The sequence below is a fragment of the Physeter macrocephalus genome, chromosome 18, assembly GCF_002837175.3.
Source record: "Physeter macrocephalus isolate SW-GA chromosome 18, ASM283717v5, whole genome shotgun sequence".
Lineage (NCBI taxonomy): Eukaryota > Metazoa > Chordata > Mammalia > Artiodactyla > Physeteridae > Physeter > Physeter macrocephalus.
In genome coordinates this window covers 104,375,904-104,398,922 of record NC_041231.1, presented here as the reverse complement: position 1 = coordinate 104,398,922, position 23,019 = coordinate 104,375,904, and the positions used below count along the sequence as shown (strand labels likewise).

Genomic DNA, 23,019 nt, shown 5'->3' with positions numbered 1-23,019 from the left:
AGCTCCAGGGTAATTTGATGCAGAATGCTCATTACCTAGGAACTTTAATTAATTAATCTAGTTGAACTTAAGGTTAAAGACATAATTGTTCAGTCCTACACGCAGAAAATGCAAATTAACAGCAAGGGGAAAATGGGGCTATCTTTAGACTTCTCCAGAACAACAGGTTGGTGTCATCCACATTTGCATGGTCCTGAGAGGAGGCTGGACCCGAGAATATTATGCACAGCTAAGCTGTTCTGTGAGTATAAGGACAACCAGCACACATTTTCAAACATGAAGGATCTCAGAGAACACAGGACCCATCACAACCAAACCACTTGAAAAGTGATATCAAGATAATTAAGGGATGAATCTAGCACAGATCCCAGTAACAGAGACTCTGTGGTAAAGATCCAGGGGTGAGAAAAATCCGCATATGTTCAAAAATCTTTGGGAATCATAGTAACAGAATGAATATGAATTTCAAAACTTGATAACGTAAAAACAATGATAATCCTAAGAAAAAAATTAGACCAGAGGGAGGAAAGAGGAAAGGAAGAATGGAAGTGCTGATGTTTTAATGTGTTCATCTCTCTTAGTTAACCAACACTACCTAAAACATAATTTAAAACATATAATTACTTTATTCTTTTAATGTTTTTTAATTTTCTAATAACCTTAGGGGGATCTGTTAGGCAATAATATTTCTTGTAGGAAAGAAATATTTATTTGAAGTTTAACAATTTCTTCTGTTGTAATTCAGTTTTTTCTTGCGTGAAAGTAAAATTTAATAAAATTAAATAAAACAAATTTTAATTTGAGTACAATTAAATGTAATACTTTATTAAATAGAATGATACCATTCAGCATAAATACAAACAAACAGACCAATGGATCACAGTAGAGAACACAGAAGTAGACCCTAGAATTATAGTTAACTGATTTTTGACAAAGTTGCAAAGGCAATTCCATGGGCGAAGGATAATCTTTTTAACAAACGGTATTGGAACAATTGGATATTCATATGCAAAAATGAACTTTGATTTATACCTTGAACCATATTAAAAATTATCTCAAAATGGATCATAGACCTAAATATAAAAACTAAAAAGCTATAAAAATTTCCAGAAGAAAACGTAGGGGGAAAATTTTGTGCCTTTTGATTAGGCAAAGATTCCTTACATGTGATACCAAAAGAATGATCCATAAAGAAAATATTTACCAATTGAACTTCATCAAATTAGGAACTTTTGCTCTTTGAAAGACATAGTTAAGAGAGTGAAAAGATTAGTCCAGAGTGGGAGAAAACATTTGTAAATAATATATGTGATAAAGAACTTGTAGCCAAAATATGTAAAAAATGCTTGAAACTCAATAAAAGAAAATGAACAAAATTTAAGGACATGGGCAAAATAATTGAAGAGATACTACATCCAAGAAGATATATGGATGGCAAATAAGCACAACAAAAGATGTTCAACATCACTAGTTATAGGGAAATGCAAATTAAAACCACAATGAGATAGCACTGCACACCTATTAGAAAGTCTAAAATTAAAGACTGATCATATCAAGTGTGGGGGAAGACGCAAGCACCTGGGACTCATACACTTCTGGTGGGAACGTAAAATGGTAAACCCATCGTGGTAGTTTCTTAAAAATTAAACATATGCCTACCATGTGAACCAGCCATCCTACTCCTAGGCATTTATCTAAGAGAAATAAAAGCTTATGTCTCTACAAAGACTTTCACATGAATATTCCTAGCTTTTTGTAAGAGGAAAAAATTGGAAGCAGCCCAAATGTCCATCAGCAAGTGAATGGATAAACAAATTGTGGGTCCTCTAGACAATGGAACACTACTCAGAAATAAAAGGAGGGAACTGCTCATACAAGCAGTAACATGGATGAATCTCAAAATGAGATAAAGAAGCCAGACAAAAATGCACATACTGCATGATTCCACTTATATAAAATTATAGAAAACATAAATCAATATGTAATGACAGAAAGCAGAACAGTAATTGCCTGGGAATGGTAGACAAAGCAGGAAGTTGCAAAAGGGAGAAATTACAAAGGAAACCTCTGAGCAGTGATGGGTGTATTTATTATTTCCATTTTGGTGATGGTTTCACGGGTGCATCAAAATTATCAAACTGTGCGTTTTAAACGTGCATTTTATTGTATGTCAACTATATCTCAATAAGGCTATAAAAAGTAAGTATAACACCTTTTAATTATACTGGCATATATAGTATAATACCATTTATGATCTTAAAACTATATTTGTTTATTTACATATCTATCTAGTTGAAATGATGTACATCAAATATTAATAATGGTTATTTCTTGATGGTGAAATTCGGGGTGAGTTTTTTGAGGGAAGGTTTTTTTTTTTTAACTTCTACTTTAAAATTTTTCTGGATTGTCTGAATACTTTTTTAGAAAGTGTTGTCATTTTTTTAACCAAAAAATAAAAGAGACCTTTCATTAAAAAGACTGGAAGCAGATATGCCAAGATGCTGTGTTCAATTCTTGCAGAGAAAATAAATATAATTATTATTTTCTTCTTTATACGTCTAAAAATGTTTAGAATTTTCTCAAATATTTACCCTAAGGGAGAGAATCGTTAAAATTCCTTTTATGCCCAGTTGGGTGGGCTGCCTCTCCGAATTCAAGGCTTAGGTCCATTACAGTTTGCATAATTACTATTTTTTTGTGCTTCTTTTTAAATATGTAAAGGTATTTTTCTTATCCTGTGTGCACATTTTATATGGCTATGATAAGGTGACTTTTCTCTGTTATATGCTGTTAAATTTCAATGTTAAAAGTTGTGTTCTCATAAAGGCTAGGGTTTCTGTAATTCTTATAGAATACAGTTTTATACCTAATCTCACCTATAGTAGTTTTTCAAAGACCATTGGAAATAAATGTGGGGCAACATAAACTAGTTTCAAAGGTGGAGAGTTAAATTTGGGAAGGAGAAAGAAGAGTCTTTCCAGGTTTTGTGAACCAGCCCCCAAGTACAGTCTGGTGGAGATGAATCTTAATTGTAGGTGGAAGTGGTACAGTAGGTGTCAAATGGTGTCCATGACACTCTAGGGTTCCAATCACTTTGGAAAACTGGCAGATTCTTATCAAGTTAAATATATACATGCCCTGTGATTTAGACATGCCACCTTTAACTACCTACCTCAGGAATACGAAAGTGTGTGTACAAAGTGTGTGTACAAAGTGACTTGCACAAAAGTGCTCCTAACAGCTTTATTCATAAGAGGCCCAAACTGGAAACATCTCAGATGTCCATCCGCAGGTGAACAGGTAGACAAACTGGGATATAGAATACGATAAAATACTGCTTGCCAGTGCAAAGGAACACATTGAAGACACGTGCAAGAATTGATTGAGTAGAAGAAGCCAGCCCCAAAGAGTACATACTGTATGAATCCAGTTATGTGAGATTTAAGAAAAGGCAAATCGGGCTTCCCTGGTGGCGCAGTGGTTAAGAATCTGCCTGCCAATGCAGGGGACACGGGTTTGAGCCCTGGTCCGGGAAGATCCCACATGCCGCGGAGCGGCTGGGCCCGTGCGCCACAACTACTGAGGCCGTGTGCCACAACTACTGAAGCCCGTGTGCCTAGAGCCCATGCTCCGCAACAAGAGAAGCCACTGCAATGAGACGCCCGCGCACCTCAATGAAGAGTAGCCCCCGCTCGTCGCAACTAGAGAAAGCCCACGCTCAGCAACGAAGACCCAACGCAGCCAAAAAACAAAAGAAAGAAACAGTCAAATCTATTGTAAGGAATCAGAATAGTGGTTGCTTGCTTCTGGGGATGTGGAATGATTACAAGAGAGCACGAGGGAAACTTCTGGGCTGATGGTAATGTTTATATTTTAGTTACATTGGGGTAGTGATTACCCCAATCAAAACTCATTGAATGTTACATGTAATACCCATACATTTCACTGTATGTCAATTTTACTTCACAAAAAACACATAAAAACCACATGAACTAACCCTAACCTATATTGCGAAGCGTATAACCACCGTCTGCAAATGTGCTCTGCTTTATAGACTTGACACGAGCTCTGACAGGAGTTGGTAATTAGCTTCATTTCTTATGAAAATCTTTACAACTAGAGATTATTAACCTTGTCTCCCTTGGTAACTGAGGATTCTTATTTGGCCCAAACATATTTTAATAATTGACAATCGTGAAAAAAAATAACAAAACGTGGACCGAGAGAGAGAGAGAGATACTGAGATTTTAAGCTTTCCAAGCATTGTCTGCTGTTTTTCATTGCTATTCCGCTGCTGTGTGGTGCGGGGCTGGTGTATAGAATGGACCTCCAAAAACATCTGAATGAAGGAATGGATGGATGAATAGATGAATGGGAAAGGGAAAGAGCAGGACAGGGAGAGGAAAGGAAAAGGATGTCAAGGGAGAGGAGAGGGGAAGGAGAGAGGGCAAGAAGGGGTGCAAAGTGCATAGCCCTGAGAGGGCACATCCTAAAGGGCGGTGCTGACTTTGCTGCGTTTCCATTTATCCATCCTGGGGATGTCTGCCCCAGGAGACCAGAGCAGCCCTGACTGCACAGCTTGGAAGGAGTGCTGAGAAGCAGCCCCGTGTTTCAGAAATAGCCAATGTGATTACAAAATAGATGTAGCCCTGAAACCTCATTCCGGGAAGCAATTCAGGGAAAGCAGACATCTAGATTGACTGTGATATTCACATTCGAGAGATGGCTTGTAATAAATGTCTGTTTTTCTTCCCAAATATGGGGAGCACAGGCATAAGAAATGTAACCTTAATAATTGAGAAGCCAAGCTGTTTGCCCCCAAATGGAAACGTCATTACATTGCTAGTTTTTAACCACAAGAGAAGAAAATGATGTCCGAACAGTTCATTTGTCTCCTGAACCCCTCCACCCCAACTTAAAAGAGAAGGATTGGATGAGACAGGGCTTGTAAAAGGTATTACTTTTGTACCCAAGGAGGTCATGTGATACGGAGAGAGGACAGGCAGAGGACAAAAACAGGGGACATGTAACATCGTGTGTGGGACATGGGGTCAGGCAACCTGAGATCCATTTCCAGTTTGACCGGTGACCTTGGATAAGTCATTTAACTTCCTGATACTTCTGCCTCTTCATCTGCACATTGGCTATTTATGAAACAGATACAGTTTCTCAAAACTGGTATGAAAACAATTTCCGTTAGGTAAATTCTATTTTCCTACTGGCTTCCAATATATTTGTCGACCGTTAAAAATTCTTCGATAAACAGAAATGAAAATCCCTGGTGACTGAGGTGACCTTATGGCATTATGTTTAGTTTGAAAGGTACTAGAGATCGTCCTGACTCTGTACCTCCCTTTCATCACTGGATTCCCTTAGCCATTCCTAAACCTTAGGAAGGCCTCCCGTGCTTGTGGGTACCTTGACTCCAACTTTAAGATTAAAAAAAAACTTACTAGAATTAGTATTTTACCCTGTTGAACTACAATCACGTTTTTCGTTCATCTTAACCGGCAGATTCTCCAAGGTTGCCACCCGTGGGAGCTCTTGATTGAGATTGGAAAGGTTAGCAAGAGCGACAGAGGCCTCTAGCTTTTTCTCCTCTACCAGAGTGAGGAATGTCACTCTTGACATTCCTGGCATAAATCATGGAGAGAGAAAATAACAATTTAAGATAAGAAAGCAGATAGGGTCAGAGCTCCAGAAACTCTGGATGGGGGCTGGAATCCATGAAGGAACCTACAGCGGGCAATGGTCGCCAGCCTGGAAATTTTAACTCTTAGGCATCTGCAAAATTATGCAGGCGTGTGAGTCTTTGCCACTTTTCCAAAACACCAGTGGAAGTCATATCTTTACCTTCACAGAGGTGGCATCGAGTCACACACTGAGGGCTTGCACTGAATGTACCGCTCCCATTAGAAGTTCTGTTTGGCTGTTAGATAAATCTCTGATGCAAGAATGGGGAAACAAATTATTATTACATAAATATGCTTTTTTGATAGAGGAAATTTTTCCAAAAACAAGATCCATAAGGGGAAACGTGAAGAAGCTCCTCGGTGGGGAAATGGTTGGGGACGATGGCTCTTAAGCACCTGAGTCCTCAAACTTCTCCAGGACAATTCACTCCAAGAAAGGGGGTTTTTAGCTGCTTATAAAACAAAGGAGCAGTTATATAGTGCTTTAACATTTGTATTTATTTTTTTTAAATAAAAGTTTTAGGGAGCTATGCTTTAGCTGTCTGTAAGATCAGGGACTAGACTTCATGTATTTATTTCTGATTCTAAAGTTCATTTGGGGTAGCTGGGTGGAATTTCTAACCCAAGTGAATTTGTAAATGTAGTCTGAATAGTTGAAATAGTTTGTTGCATGAAGAGGTTTGCAGAATGTGAAGCTTTCTACGAGATGACCAAGTAAACAACTGGGGAAAAATAAAAACACCGTTCTGTAGTAGCTTCCTGTGAAGCTGCTTAGCAAAATATCAAAGGAGTGATGTCATGACTGTCTTTTTCATGCATGGAAGGAAAAAAAAAAAAACCAGTCTAAATACTGGGACAAGAAGAAGGGAAGAAAGATGGACAAAGGGAAAAGTAGCTTTATTTTCAGTTTATCTGTGAGATCATGTATGCTTGGGGATCGGAAGCTCTGAAGTCCACTCTGCCTGCAAGGTCTACAGTCATTGGTCTTGCGTTGGGCCCTAGGGAACTCCAGGACCTATACTTCCACTAGTGGTCGGTTTGATTTACTAGCTGGAGTGCAAGATTTTTTTTTACAACACTAAAGAGTACACCGAACATGATTGGTTAAAAAAAAGTTCAATCTTGGGTTAGTTTCCAAAAGGCACAGTTAGATAGGGTATTAATGCGGATTAATGACGGCATCGTGTTTCGATGTTAGCAAAAGACCAGGGTTAAAAATAAATGTGTAGGGGCTTCCCTGGTGGCGCAGTGGTTGAGGGCCCGCCTGCCGATGCAGGGGACGCGGGTTCGTGCCCCGGTCCGGGAAGATCCCACGTGCCGCGGAGCGGCTGGGCCCGTGAGCCTTGGCCGCTGAGCCTGCGCGTCCGGAGCCTGCGCTCTGCAACGGGAGAGGCCACGGCAGTGGGAGGCCCGCATACCACACACAAAAAAAATAATAAAATAATAATAATAATAATAATAAATGTGTACACCTCAAGGGAAGCAGAAAAGCCCAGGCTGGCAACAGTGTAAAGACTGGTATTTAAAAATATGTAACTAGTATATTGACATTTTTTCTTCTCTCCCTCCTTCCAAAATTTCCCCACAATGTCACTTTAAAAAAAAATTGTCGTTGAAACAAATAAGTCCCCAGAGGGGCGTTTCCCCTGACTACATGTTCCTGCAGTGCTTTTGGTGATGGCTATTTGGGTCTAATTTCCACCAAGGAAAAAGGGTTTCCATGAATACTAGCATGGCTTATGATTACTCTGGACCCTTGTCAGTTATTCTTCTACCTTTTCATCCAATATCCCAACATTTGTCAGGTCACTGCTTTGTCCTGAGAAACCTCTGAGGAAAGCTTGAGAGGTTTGCTTTCTCCTACAACCCTATGCTTATTTCATCAGAGACTTTGCCATAGTGTGTTGAAATGTTCTACTTACAAGTCTGTCTTCTCTGTTAGACTATAAGCTCTGTGAAGGCAGAAACTGTTTGTTTGTTTTTTTTTTTTACAGCTGTACCTAGACTGGAGATTCTCAATAAATACTTGTTGAATGAATGAGTTAATACTGAGTGTTTTACTACCATGAGCATCATTCCAGCAATTACTACCATCATTGTCACCAATACCACCATCAAAGCACATCACCACCACCACAGCCACCAATACCACCATCAGACCACATTTGGTACCTAGTCTTCGTTGGGAACTCTTTCCCCAGGGACCCAATGCCTCTGGCTAATTTAGAATTCTCTGATTTATGCCTTTCTTCACTTATTCCCCTATTTCAAAATTCACCTGTTCTGGAACCCATTCCCTTGGGTCCTTCTTTTCTAGGAGAAAAGTGACCTTGGATAAGTCATTTAACTTCCCGATACTTCTGTCTCTTCATCTGCACATTGGTTATTTATGAAACAGATACGGTTTCTCAAAATTGGCTTTGAAAACAATTTCCGTGAGGTAAATTCTATTTTCCTACTGGCTTCCGATATATTTGTCAATTGTTAAAAATTCTTCAGTAAACAGAAATGAAAATCCCTGGTGAATGACGGATTAACAAGATGTACGAATTGTGTCATGGGTGCTTGTGTGTTGGTGGTGGTCGTCTAAGGTCTAAAATGGCCTGAGAGCAAGGACAATATCTAGTTCCAGCTCAGCCGCTCATCTGTGTGTGACCTTGAGTGACATCATTTCCAAGGGCCTCCGCCCCTTTTTACCTAGAAGACCCCTGGGGACTCTTCCACATTTCATGTACTGCTTCTGTGTGCATTTCGACACAGATCTCTTAATGAAAAAGTCTCAACCCAAAGGAGGAAACCTGCACTGAGGCGGGATGCTAGGGCTTCCACAGTGAATAAGCAAGCAATATCCACAGGCCCAGCGGCCACGGCAGGGCCAGTATGGGAGAACTTCTCTGCCCAGAGTTGCTGCCAGATCCAATCAGTCATGAGGGAGAAGCAGGCAGGGACCAGTTACCACCCAGCAGGAAAGGCAGGCTATTGTCACCGTCTCTCCTCTCCCCCAGGACCCTGCTGTCCTTGTCACACGGCAGAGCACACCTGTCTTGAGAGTGTGACTAGGGCTCAGAGTCCGTGTCTGGTTACTTCACTGTAATTCAGGGTCTGTGATGGAATGCTTTATTAGTGCCCTGTGAGCAAAATACGTTTTCAGACGGCACAAGGCATCCTCCTAAAGTTTTCCTGGCACATTTCCTGGCAGTTGTCCTGGTGGGGACTGTCACATCAGGTACGAGATGGAAAACAAACGGTAATCAAGTAGTTTAAAGGAGGAAGTATACCTATTGATACTATGTATAAAATAGATAACTCATGAGAACCTACTGTAGAGCACAGGGGACTCTACTCGATGCTCTGTGGTGACCTCAACGGGAAGGAAATCCAAAAGAGAGGGGACATATGTATACGTATAACCGATTAACTTTGCTGTACAGCAGAAACTAACACAACGGTGTTGTTTTTATTGAAGTATCAGGAAGTTAAATGATCTATTCAAGGTTACAAGGTCACTGGTCACAAAGCAACTCTACGCTAATAAAAATCAAATAAAATTTTAAAAATGAAAAAAAAAGGAGGAGGTATAGCTTTGGACAAGGTTTTTCTTCTTTCTAATCTCTTAAAAAAATTTCTCTCTTAAATCAATCTGCAGAGTAGCTTCGGTAAAATGTACCACTCACTATTTAGAAAAACCTAAATAAAAGTTCGCTTATGTAAGGTTACAGCATCTCAGGACCAGTCCCCAGACAGTGAGTTTTATAGGAGTTTTAGACTTTCCTGTAAAACTCTTTACAGGAGTTTTAGACTTTCTTTCCCCTGGGAAAACCCAATAGCCCAAGGCTGTCCAGATTGTCATAAACTTTCCTGATTTTCACATCAAAGTGAAGCAACAGCAACTCCAAAGAACTAAATATTGAATTTATAAAGGGAAAAAATAGAAGAAAAAAGAACATTGTTTTGAAGGAGAAAAGGGAATTCTTGCTGCCACTGGGAAGAACAAGTGTGATTTGAGTACAGAGACAAAATTTCATTTTAAAGATAAAGGAGGCCCGGAGAGGCTTGAGTGATTGGCCCTGGGTCACATAGGAAGTTCGCGGAAGAGTCCGAACCCAGAGGTCTGATGTGACCTGGACCAGGGCCTTCCCGCAGGATGCTGCCTCCACTTTCTCTTCAGCAGAAGAAGGAAAGCCAGTAGGTTTTGAATAAGGTAAGAAAACAGATCCTCCACGCAGGCAAGAAGAGAGGGTTATGTTCATCGCACAGGCAGGGGAACTGAGCCTCCGAGGGGTTTAGTGCTGTGGCCCTCACTGGGGGTGATTTTGACCCAGAGGGACATTTGGAAATATCTAAAGACATTCTTGGCTGTCACAACTCCCGGCATTTCTTGGGTAGAAGCCGTGGATGCTGCTACATATCCTCTCGTGTGTAGGATACCCCCATGGCAAAGAACGGCCCAAGGTCATAAACACTAGATGACCAAGATTTTTATCTGGGGACTGTAAAGTCAGATTTAGATCAGCAGCAAAATCACCCTCATCAGAAAGTCAGATCAGTCAGATAATAACCTGAGTTACTATCTGTGCTCATACAGCACAGAGCACCCATCTACTTTCTGCAAATTCCTGGCCAGTCTTCAGTGCCAGACTTTGCCGTGACCACAGGAAGCAAATTGGTCTTTGGGGCCCCGGTCACCTGCTCTTGCCTCCTGTCCCCTCTCCACCCTCTGCAGGTGCCCAGCCAGGACCAGGCTTCTCACCCCACTCCTTCCTGGCAGTAACCGAGCCCAGGAAATCTCTGCCTTCCATCACTGTCACCTCGGCATGAACTGCAGTCAGCCTGCTACCCCTCCCAGAGAATGTGCATGTCACGGTGCATCCTGTTCCGGTATTTGTGTCCTCTAAAAGGAATTTCCTGCCTCAGTGGCCAGGCTGGGGAGATGATGGAGAACTTTTAGAATGACCATACAGCTCCCTCTGGACCAGCCCCCTAGAAACCATCCACAGGCCTATCTGCTCGGACCCAGGGCTCTGGCTAGACTCAAGCAACTTCAGAACATTTTCTTTCTGGGCTCCCTAAATACAACTTCTCATATTTTAAAGCAAATCTTTATTGAGAAATTGGAGGGCTTTTCTGTTTTGCTTTTTTCTTTCAGTCTTTGCTTAACTTCCCTCAGCAATTTCATGATAGAGTTCCAGGATTTGTGAACGGGAGAGGAACTCCCTGAGTGACCAGAAAACAATTGATTTTTTGGGAAAGTTGCATATTTTTTATTGATTTTTGGAGGCTCAATATTTTATTTTCTAAAATCATTATAATTGAATAGATTTTGGAAATATTCACGGAGCTCTTCTAAGGATTAAAAGAGATAAGAGATATCAAAAGATTTTGAAAACTCTCAGACGTATATTTTGTGTATGTAAACGATGGTGGTGGTGGAAACGGAGATATTGCCCAGGGTGGGCCTCTCCCCTAACACCCAAGGCCTCTCCCTCAAAAAATGAAACCAAACCAAACCCCCCAAATTGATTCTGTCCAGTTCTAAATCCTGTGAGTTATAGATTTTCAGAATCAGAACTTCATAGGCTTTTTATGATTAATAAGATTTCAAGGCAATTTGCATTAGGATTCTCTGCTTAATTCAAGACTTAACAGCTTCCATCTGGCCAGATGCCACCATAGTGTTGGGTTAGCTGCTTCCTGTTTGCGTCCCTCTTGCTTTGGCTTGTGTTAGGTAGTGATTTCTAGACTCGTAAATATACCCACAACATGTGAGTAAGCTCGGGTTGGCGAGCATGTCATTTCAGAGTGCCTAAGAAGGAATTAATTTACATCTAACCACTGCGAGCAACTGCTTCCCGTCTCACCGCAAACCTGTCATGATGACTTCAAAGGAGAAAAGGGAGAATTTTGTCCATGAAACAGGAAGAACAGTGACTGACTGCAGGTCTAATGCATGTTGTAATGAATAGCTATTATAAAGAAATTCTCAAATTCTTTAGAATCCATTGTCTTTTCACTTGCATAGTTTATGTTGCATACATAAGCTAACAACAGAAAACAAAACTGCCTTTAGATGTTAGTTTTTACCTTCTCTTTTTAAGCTCCACTTTTCTTAAATTTACACGCAGCCTAGTTACTAATAAAACAATCTTTGTTCTTAAGAGCTAACCATAAATTACATTTCATATCTTTCTCAGTCTTTATATAAACAATATTTGATTCTGATTTTATTTAACTTAAACCAAACCCAAAGACAGCATTCTTTCAGAGATTGTTTTTTTAAATAAAACTTAAGGAAATTGGTAACAAAAAGGAGTATTTGCTGCTGAGTCTTTGATTGTATGAAATAGCACCCAGCTTGATGCTTTTTTCCGGAATATTCTGCTTGTAAATCAGATTTGATTCGCTTTTCATGCACCAAGGGCAGGGTCTGTGTGTGTGGCACGTTGGTACGGTCCAGGGCTGCACAGGACCCCGTCCGCACGTCAGTACAGTCCAGGATCTGGGCAACACAATTAATTCACCGCCCACACCTGACCCCCAACCTTCCCACTCATGAGAATTGTATCTCCTCTCTCAGGAAGCTGTTCCCTTGCAGGGTCTGTGCATTCCCCGAGATGTTTCAGGATCTCCTGCAGAGCCCAGCAAGGAAGGTAGAAAATGTCTAGTTTTGGAGTCAGCAGACCTGGGTTCTAGCTGAGGCTTTGTCACTGACAAACTGTCATCACACTGTTTCCCAACTTGTAAAATGGCATGGGTGATGCCACCCCCTCCCCACTTATCTTACGTGAGTGCTGTGAAGAATCAATGTCCATTTCATAAACTGTAAAGCCCTCTGGTGAGGTAGCATTGAAATAGAAGCTGGGATTAGACATTTCTTCCTTTACTCTTACTATGGGTGTGAAAATGTAGAAAATTTCCATCTTGCAGGGTTTTTTTTGATGCTCTTTGATGTTTGTTTGTTGACCGATTGATGATCGTTGCTGACATTTTGTCATGGTCACTCTCAGCCCCTAGGCAAAGATTCTTAAGAATAAGTGATCTATGCTGTCCACGTCATCTATCGGCATTTGTCTGAAGCCAAAGCAACACACAGTACTGATGTAAGAATTTTGTTTTACGACACATGACAAGTTCAGGGAATTACAGACTCTTCCAAATAAAAGTTTATTATGTGTAAGTCACCATTTCAACAGCACCTGATGAGCTGACATCTACACTGAGGCAAATGACATGCGTAATCGATTTTAGTAATCCGTGGTTGTTCTTACCATGGCAGATCCAACACGGCTGACTTTGATGGGATTCCCTCGGCCAGAAAGGTCCATTTTTGCTCTGTCCATCACATACAGGCAAGCATCGAGGATGCCATCCTCAAACTATTTGGAGAAAAAAAATTAGAAACTGTTGGATGTCCACTCTGAAAACAAGACATTCTCTGCTGAAAAATAAAATGAAGCCACACCCTCATGTTTGGAAATGTGTATTTCCTAGATGGTAATCACTCATAATCTTTAGCATGAAATATCAAGGTGGAAGGAACGAGACACCCTCTTTTATTTTTTAGTAAAATGATTAAGAACTTAAATGCTAGCTAGAAATATAAACAGAACTACTAGCGAGCTGATGTACCCAAGGATCAAGAACTGACGAAGTTCTTCAGAAAACTGTAGGGTTAATTTAGAGGATCTCTCCAACATATTGGCTCCAGCGCCAAGGCAAGGGAATGAACCATTTCCCAAAGTCAGGCCAAAGTCTCGAGCCCTCAAAAGTAACATGAGTCCTTGTGCATATCTACAGTAAATGGCTCTCAGGTACCTCTCAGGAAGGCACTTCAGGTCTGCACTGGAAATAGTAGGAGACCTCACGTAGTGAATGTCTGTCTAAGGTTTCCTCTCTTCTGAGATAAGGTGGACTCCAGTGTCAAAGAGAGGGCAGGAAGGCTTAGAGAAAGGAGATTATATTATCAAGGGAACCGTCAGGTAGTCAGTTCAATTTCCTTAGAAAGAACTCCTAGCCACACACAATGCCAAAATTTTCCAAACAAGGAACAAAGACAAAATAGTAAAAAAAAAAAAAAAAAAAAAAAAAAAAAAAAAAAGGCAAAATTGGAAGATTACACTTATACTGTATGTACCTCAGTGTACAGAATATTTCCCTGAATACAGAAACCTTGTATATTGTCCACCCAAGGGCTTAGGACAGAAACCACAATTTTAATGGCTAATTTCCATGTAATTCTTTATTAAAATCTATTTAGAATACCGACTCTGCGTGTATCCTAAACTGATGTGATAGATGCAGAAATGGGTAATTGCACTAGCTCTCCAGGTGAATAAGAACTCATTACTCTGGTTCTTATTAGGCAGCATCTTTCAGCTGCATCTGTGGGGCATGACAGCCATAAGCTGGAGAGGTAAAGACATAGGGAACTACACTACAAACTACTGGCTTGGCTGGTTGTTTGGACTGAAGTACACAAAGTAATGGACTCCCAATGACAGTAGAGACAGGTAGTGGCTGTGCTCAGGGCATCTATCCAAAGGCAGGCTGGCTGGGGAGTACACAATCATGCTTGGAACCCTTTCCCAGTCCTCCTTGCTACCCACCTAGGTGACTTTTTTCCTTGTTAGCTCTCTCTCTATTGTCACACTGGGGGCATAAATAGACTCACACCTAAAGTTTAGGCATTAGGGACCCAAGGCAAGAGCACCAGACAATAAGCAATGGTCACAGGTTGCACGTCACTCAGGAAGGGGAGGACTTGGAACCAGGGAGCCAGGCAGGGACCCCAAAACAGGGGAAGGGCACATAGATCATCAGCCTGGCAGGACGTCAGAAATGCAGGCAGGCAAACCTGAACACTGAGCGTGTGAGTCTCAGGAGTTAGTGAAGGAGCAAGACATAAAGCTGGGTGGACAAGACAAGAGCCAATGATGACAGCCCAGTGGTCAGGCTCGAGCAGGGGTGAGCACTGCAGGGAGAGCCCATGTGGAAGTTTAAACAAGGATCTCAGGCCAAGAGAGTGTCATGTGACCTGGTGAGGCCAGGTTCTGTGAAATCTGCCCCTGGATACCCAGGGGCACAATTCCAACCACTTCAGCCAAAACTCTGAGGAATGACACGTTCACCTGCCCTCACGTTGCTAATGGCAAGTCGTTTCTGAATCACAGGACACGAGTCTGTTTATGGAAATATGGTAAAAATATCCATTTGCTCCACTGTTAAAGATACCAAGCTGAAATAGCTTGAACCATTGACTATCTCAAATGAAATACCATTTGCTACCTTATATCCGGACAGTAATTTGAGGCTGCAGCTGATAAAATGTCTTGAGGTGAAAGCCCAGTGCGCCCTCCTTTGACTAAATGGTAGCATTCTTTTCTAATTAGCATATCTAATCCTAACACTTAAAAAAAGTGATTTCTCTGAGTTGGGCACTTGCCTTTCTGTACCCTTTGCATTATTATCAAAACACTTTTCCTCATAAGAAAAGAAAAACATGGGTTCCTTCCAGGTTGGAGAGCAGAGTCTAAGCTCACGAGATTTCACTGCGCTGAGTTTGCAAAGCATTTCTCACTGGAATGCCATATCATCCATACAATCTCCCATCTCTGTAACATTGTAATAACTGAAAATATGTGATTTCAGCTGATAAATGATGCAGGTGCCTTTCTAAGTCTCTACTCCCAGCCTATCTTGGAGTCTCAGATCCTGAGAAGCAGGAAATTGTGCTTGTCTAATCTCGACACATAGCACGCTGCAGTGATACATGGGGCTAAAAATATTAAGTAAAAATGTCCTTGACAATGACAAATTTTAAGTGGCTCACCTGACCATAGGCCCAGCTTCTACTCCTGATGTCATCGAAGTCTCCATAAAAAATAACCCCGATGTCATTCAGGACATACTCTTCTCTTTCTTTTTCATTATCCAGGTATACAGCATCCTCTGCATTGAAATGTAAACATAATGACTATTACCAAACCAGAAGGTTTTCATATGCTTGCAAGTTTGTTTCGGTCCTAGATTGCTAAATGGGAAAAAAGTCTTTTGTTTCACTAAAGGTAGCTCATTTCACAACATGTAATTTTAGCAATGGTGAACATAATTAGTGGCCAAGATCAGTCTGTAAATGATGACATTTGTCAGCAAAATGCTGAGAAACTCTGGCTCTTTAGGTTCCAAGTAGCACAATTAAATTGACAAGTCTCAGTAAACATTTTAGGATTCTGTTGAATCAGTGGTTTCAGAATCAGAGCTCTGTAATGCAGATAAAAGTCTGTAACACAGATCAAAAAATAATTTCCAAAGTATTAATGTTAATAGAATTCCAAATGATTTTAAAACAAGTCTGGGGCATATTAGGAGGCTGGAGTACCGTCTGTCATGCCTGGTTAGTGGCCCATCAGGGACAGGAGGAGAGAGGCTGGGCTTTGTCTCCTTTCAAAGAAAAATCCTTGTGCATGTGTTGGTAAGTGTGTGCCCAATCAGCCTCCCTGGTCGTCTCCCTCCACTGCAAGGACTTTTCTTCCCTGTGGCTGTAATCTCAGAAAAACCTCGCTCCCCATCTGCCTACTCAGTAATCAGCTGGTACTTATTCCCAGGCCAGGTGCGAAAGCAGCAAAAGCATCTTTAACACAGGCAGGACCATACAGGCTATAAGTCATACTCAGGTCAATTTGCAGGCTTGGAAATGGTCCATTTTGGCTCTGGTCGGGGACATTGTTCATCACATTTCTCTGGCCCTACTTGCCATCCTATTACCTTCTCGGGGTTCTTTCCTCCTCATTCCCTGATAAGGTTTTTACCGTCTCTCTGGAGTAGCGGTCGTCACCCTGGCTGCACATTAGAATCATCCGGGTAGATTTACAAACTCGTGATTCCAGCTGAACTCTAGACCGATTGCATCAGAATCTCTGGGAGTAAGGGTGAGATCCAGGCATCAGGGTTTTTAAATTAATTATTTAACTAATTAATTAATTTTAAGCTCCCCAGTGATTCTGATATGCAGCCGGAGTTGAGAACAGATGCTCTAGCCCCTTGCTGCTCAAAGAATGGTGAAAAGACCAGCCGCATACAGCACCACCTGGGACCTTGTGAGACATGCAGAATCTCAGGGCCCAGTTCTGACCTACCGAAGCAGAATTTGCACGTTAACAAGCTTCCCCGGGATTTGTGCGTACATTAAAGTTTGCCAAGTGCTTCTCCATCCAACCAGCTTGGGTCCCCATTTGGGCTGTTATTATAGCTTTGATAGAACCCTTTGGAGATTCTGTGGTCTTGTCTGCTCTCCAGGACTTTCTTGTAACTTCCTTTCCATTCTTTGCCTCTTGCCCACCATTTGCCTGGTTTCATGCAACAGTAAATACACACACGCATACACACATTTACATATTTACTAGTGTCCAATAAAGTACAGACGTTTAAAGTGTATAATTTCACAACCAAAATAATAAACACGTCCATCAGCCCAAAAGCTTCCTTGTACCGCTTTGTAATTCCTCCCTCCCAATCCTCTCCCTGATGTCCCAGCCCGGCCAGCGAACCATTAATCTGCTTTCTATCACTGTAAGTTCATTTGCATTTTCTACAATTTTCTATAAAAAGAACTGTACAGTATGCACACTTCTGGGGGTCTCGCTTCTTTCACTCAGGCTAATTCTTTTGAGACTTACTCATGTTGCTGTGTGCATCAATAGCTTATTCACCCCAAAGCCATTTTATCTTTCTAGAAGAATCAGAGTTACAGGACAAATGTGCCGCAGCCTTCCCCCAGCCCTCGCCAACGTGAACTTTGATGCTTCAGACTTCTGGCCTTGCTGGGTTCCGTGGTTTTGCCAGCAATCTCTATACAGTCATGTGACGCCTCAACTGACATGACAGCTTCATTTCCAAGTGGAACAAAGCAGAGGTAACACATAAAGAAGTGACGACAGAAATAGCGAGGTCAATGGTTCTGAGTAAAATCGTAAAAGAATACATTTATTTTAAAATAAAATAATCTCAGAATATGTGTAAAAGGACATTGACTGTTTACATGCACACCTTTTACAGCCCGCCACCAGATGATGCTATCAAAACGGCCTGAAAAGGAAAGGCTACTTTTAAAAAATTCCTCTATAGTAGTGGTTTAACTGTTGTAAGCATTGTAATAATAAACGTCTTAGCCAAGTGGGTTTCAAATGCCTGTTATTGAGATAAAACTCCTCTTAAGGCCACTGAGGGCTAGAAGTGCCATTTAGGAATGTTTAAAGATGTTTTCCTTATAATATGAGATGTTTAGGAGCTTGTCCTATAAGATATTAGACTGTATCATAAGCTACCATAATTTAAACAATTGGTATAAAATTCGATTAATGGGTCAAAATAGGTAGCCTAGAAATAGATGTTACAATATGCATCTGTCTCTATGAAATAAATTTATGATAAAAGAAATGTTCTAAATCAAAGAGGATGACTGGAGTGTCCATTAATTCAGCTGAGAAAATTGGCTGCTTGGGAAAAGTAAATTTTTTGTACCCCAGAATAAACTGAACATTAATTTAGAATCTGAATTTAAAAATACAAAGCATAAAAAATCCAGAGTAAAATAACTGTGAACATTTACTTGGTCTCCAAGTGAGAAAGTTTTATCAAGACAAAGATGAAAGAAAAAAATCGAAAAGGAAAGGATCACTGCATTTTATTTGATATAAATGTAAAACTTGAATTTCGGATACAATAAACTATAAAGTCTGCAGCAAACTAGAGAGATATTTGCAACAATAGAAAATGTTAGTAAATTTTCCTTGCACGTAGAGAATTCCAATAAATTGATAAGAAAATCATGAAGTGTATAAAAGAAAGCCAGTAAAGGGAAAACCAGTTCACAGATGAGGAAACGTGAACAGAAAATAATTTAGAACAACTTTAATTAAGTTGTAATCCAAGACCTGCAAAGGTTTAAAAAGAAATTATATGTATATATTCACTTGTCTCTGTATTTTATTTTATAATCCTCAGTACCAGCTACTGTGTGATGAATTGCCAATCTACTGATGGGATTGTGATTGCTACAATATTTTAAAAAGCAACTTGGCAATTGTATCATTAGCCTTGAAGATATTCATGATCTTTGATCCAGAGCAATGCATCTATCTTCCATTTGGTATTGTAACTCCTGCTACTGCAGACCAACAGCTGAACTGGCTGCAAGAATGAAAGCGTTAAGGGGCTAGAGTACAAAACGAAGTTTTCCTTCAAAATCTTCATTAAATGGCTCTAAGAAGATTGACTCATCTTTGACGAGCATCACATCGGGTGAGATTCACACGGTTGCTGACACTCCCCAGTTCCCGCCTGTTTCTATAAGTTAGTGCGCTTAACTTCCTCTCTTAATCTATTATACGTAAGATCTTTTCTTTTTCTGAGTCAAGAGAAAGAAAAACTTATTGAATAAATAAATTCAATAAATAAAGCATATTAAATAATTCTTGAAACAGTGTAACTTATTCATTTATAGCGTGCCAGGATAAATTAAAAGAACTTTCATCTTAAAATGCTGTGTGGAGCCTATCGTGTAAATGGAGGTATTTTGTAAAATAACCTTGAAACGGTAAATTGACATGTTTGGTCAAGTTTAATTTGTTTTGTTTTCTTTTTCTTTTTTCATTTGAAAACTACTTTAGCAATAATTCCATGATTACCACATTCTGCCATTAAGAGGTGTTTGTTAGTACCCTAACACTGCAGAAATCTTAATGAGTATGAACTCATTCTATCCATCCCTGTCAGTTAAGGTATTTGTTTCTTGACAAATAAACCCTTTGATACTTTCAGCCTCGGAAATCAGTCTCAAAGCTATTTCTGAGTATAGTTTGTGTGAAATAAAAATGTTTAGCTTTGGTGATAAGTTTTCCAAGCTGACCTCCCTTGGGCAAGATACCTTTTTAGTGCTTTTATTTTGTTAGACTACACTTTTTCTGAAATATTTTTGTAACACGTAACTTTTTTTGTACTTTTGCCGTTTGAAAATATTGTGGTGTAGCTGGTCTGTAATTAACTTGCAAATTTAAAGCTACCGTTGGCTTTGTAAGTCAAAAAATGGTGATTTTGTCCTTGGACATTGTCATTCCATCTGCAGAAATCCTATTGATCTTATAGCTACCATTGGCTTCTTCACAGCTCACAAATGAAGAATAAGAACTTCAGTGAATGTGACTATTAATTCTGTTGGGTGGTGAATCTCATTTCATCAGAATTAATTTCTGGTTTTGCACTAAAACGATGAGGCAGGGTGAGGACACATCGCTCTGAAATTGGAAGACGTCCCCAGTTAAGGCTCCAAAGTGGCCTACTCAGCAGAGTTCCAGGTTACTACTCATTATTTTGTTCACCCATTGGGGAATTCGATTATTTTATGTGTTGGGATTATTTTACCGTTGACTACCTCTGTTTGGGGAAGATAAAACAAGAAAATAAGAAAGAACGTATACGAAGGGAGAGGCTGGTTATTTCTTCCCATACATACTTCCCAAAACTTGTGCTTTTGCTCATATGACCTACAAATAGATTTTTGCGTTCACTATGATTTTTCACCAACCAATATTATAATTAACAGATTTTCCTATTTCCACTGGTCCTTGCAATACTTTGTAGTGTTTCATTCAGAACATACTGTAATAATCAGAAACCTAATTCCATTATAAAAAAAATCGAATAAAATGATTTTAGAAAAAAAAATAAGTTGAAAGCATCAGTAACAACTCATGATGCATTTTCTCTTTAGAAATCACATTTTTGGGCTTCCCTGGTGGCGCAGTGGTTAAGAATCCACCGACCAGTGCAGGGGACACGGGTTCGAGACCTGTTGTGGGAAGCTCCCACATGCCGCGGAGCCACTAAGCCCGCGGGCCACAACTACTGAACCCGTGCTGTAGAGCCTGTGTGCCACAATTACTGAAGCCCGCACGCCTAGAGCCAGTGCTCCACAACAAGAGAAGCCACCACAATGAGAAGCCTGCGCACTGCAATGAAGAGGAGCCCCTGCTCACTGCAACTAGAGAAAGTCCGCACGCAGCAACAAAGACCCAACGCAGCCAAAAGTAGAAAAAAAAAAAAAAAAGATATCACATATTTTAGTTCTGTCCACTGGAAAGAACTAGAAGAAACAACCATTGCAACAGCAACAAGTACACTTGAGCCCAGATTATGATCTCTAAGTACCATTCCTCTCCGCCCACCCCCCCATTAAAAGGCACCTGGGCTCCTTAAGAAAAATGATTGCAGGTCTGGGTCAGGAAATGTACGAGACTAGCCTGAAATACTTCTTCCTGCCAGAAAACAAGGAGGCTTTTAAAGATTCTAGGACTCATGACAAAGGAATCAGAAATCAACTTGAAGAAGTTCCCACTGGCCAAGAATGGGACAATTCAAATAGCAAAAATAATAGTCACTGCAAAGTATTAGAACATGTGAAATATTTCAATATTTGTAGTTTCATAGTGATTATAAAAATTCATTGGTCACCTTTATAGGGTGCTAAGAATCAACTCATTATTTTAAAAACTTAGAAATAGGAAAGAGCCATGTATCTAGAGTTTCTTATATGACTACTACCTCAAGGCACCAAAATAATAGATGCTAATAAATGCAGAAAGAATGAGACCATCACCATTTTGCAGTCCCTAATGAAATAATGGATCTAGGCTAAAATCATTTGTTAAAAGTCTAATAGGGAACTTCATAATGAATGGATGAGACTGATAAAACCTGATCCTACTGATAAATCTGAACATCACAAAAAGAGGGACAAGCAGACATCATGAGTCTCCCGATGGGATGAATGCCCCAGAAAGCACACAGCACACGACTTAAGAAGTATATCGTTCTTAAGTGTCCTCTCTGCCCCCTCCAAAGGAAACAGAAAATAATTCACTTACAGATGAATCTGATTGAGTCTCTAGACAGAACTAACCGCTCAACAGAAAATACAGGGTTTAGAGAAACACTACATTCATGCCAGCATTTGTTCTCTCTTGTCTTTTTTTTTTTAAACATCTTTATTGGAGTATAATTGCTTTACAATAGTGTGTTAGTTTCTGCTTTATAACAAAGAGGATCAGCTATATGTATACATATATCCGCATACCCCCTCCCTTTTGCGTCTCCCTCCCACCCTCCCTATCCCACCCCTCAAGGTGGTCACAAAGCACCGAGCTGATCTCCCCGTGCAATGCGGCTGCTTCCCACTAGCTATTTTACATTTGGTAGTATATATTAGTCCATATCTCTCTCTCACTTTGTCCCAGCTTATCCTTCCCCCTTGTCTTTTTGATGATGGCCATTCTAACCACAGTGAGGTAATATCTCATTGTGGTTTTAATTTGCATTTCCCTAATGACTAGTGAGGTTGAGCATCTTTTAATGCATCTGTTGGCTTTTCATATATCTTCTTTGGAGAAATGTCTATTCAGGTTCTTTGCCCATTAAAAAAAAATTTTTTTTTTTTTGCTATTGAGTTGGAAATACCATATTTTGTCTAGCATATTGGCATATAGTAAAACACATGGTAACACCTAGTGCCAATGAAGGTTTAAAGACATGGATATGCTCGTGTGCTGTGGCTGTATTACAAATTACGGCATCCTTTAAAAAAAATTGGCAGTATCTATGCAAATCTAAGATGTGGATTCACTTTAACCAAGCAAAGATATTTCTAGGTACCTATTCTACAGAAATACATTTGTATGAAGGTATGTGAAACATTCAATGTAGCACGGTATATACTACAGTGAAAATGAGAAGAAATCTAAATATTTGTAAATAAAAGACCAAATCAATTATGGTACAACCATACCAAGCAGTCACTAAAAAGAATATGCTTGTACTGATATAGAAAACTCTCCAAGGTATATTGTGCAAGAAAGTATAGAGTAACGTGCATAACACAATCCCACCTGTGGTTAATAAAATCCAAACTCTATAGATGTACATATGGACATTAATATGTAAAATTATAGCAAAATATCTGGAATGAAATACACAGTTGAAGTTTGTTTTCTCTGGAGATTCTCTAGGATTGGAGGGTAGGTGAAAGGGAAAGTCCACTCTTTACCATTTATATACATACATGTGTGTATATTTGAAAAGGCAATGTATTCAACTAATTGTCAATTAAAAATTAAAACCATTCAAAAATACATTAAGTGAATGGAAGTACACCAAAATGGTAATTGTGATTTGTAGATCTCTGAGTTCTTTTTATGCTTTCATTATTTTTTATTTCTATAATAAGACTTTCATCATGAGAAAAAAGTTATTTTTTAAAGTGTGGTTGCATTTACAT

The 23,019-nt window shown here is 39.9% G+C and overlaps 1 protein-coding gene across 1 annotated transcript in view; it reads right to left on the bottom strand.

Moving 5' to 3' along the window:
• The window catches only part of F13A1 (coagulation factor XIII A chain), a 150,901-nt gene that overhangs the window by 74,031 nt on the left and 53,851 nt on the right, over nt 1-23,019 (bottom strand). The window contains exons 5-6 of the mRNA XM_007125187.3: nt 15,523-15,641; nt 12,962-13,069 (exon numbers count right to left, since the gene is read on the bottom strand). Of these exons, the coding sequence (XP_007125249.1) occupies nt 12,962-13,069; nt 15,523-15,641 (227 nt within the window). The remainder of the gene's footprint in view (nt 1-12,961; nt 13,070-15,522; nt 15,642-23,019) is intronic.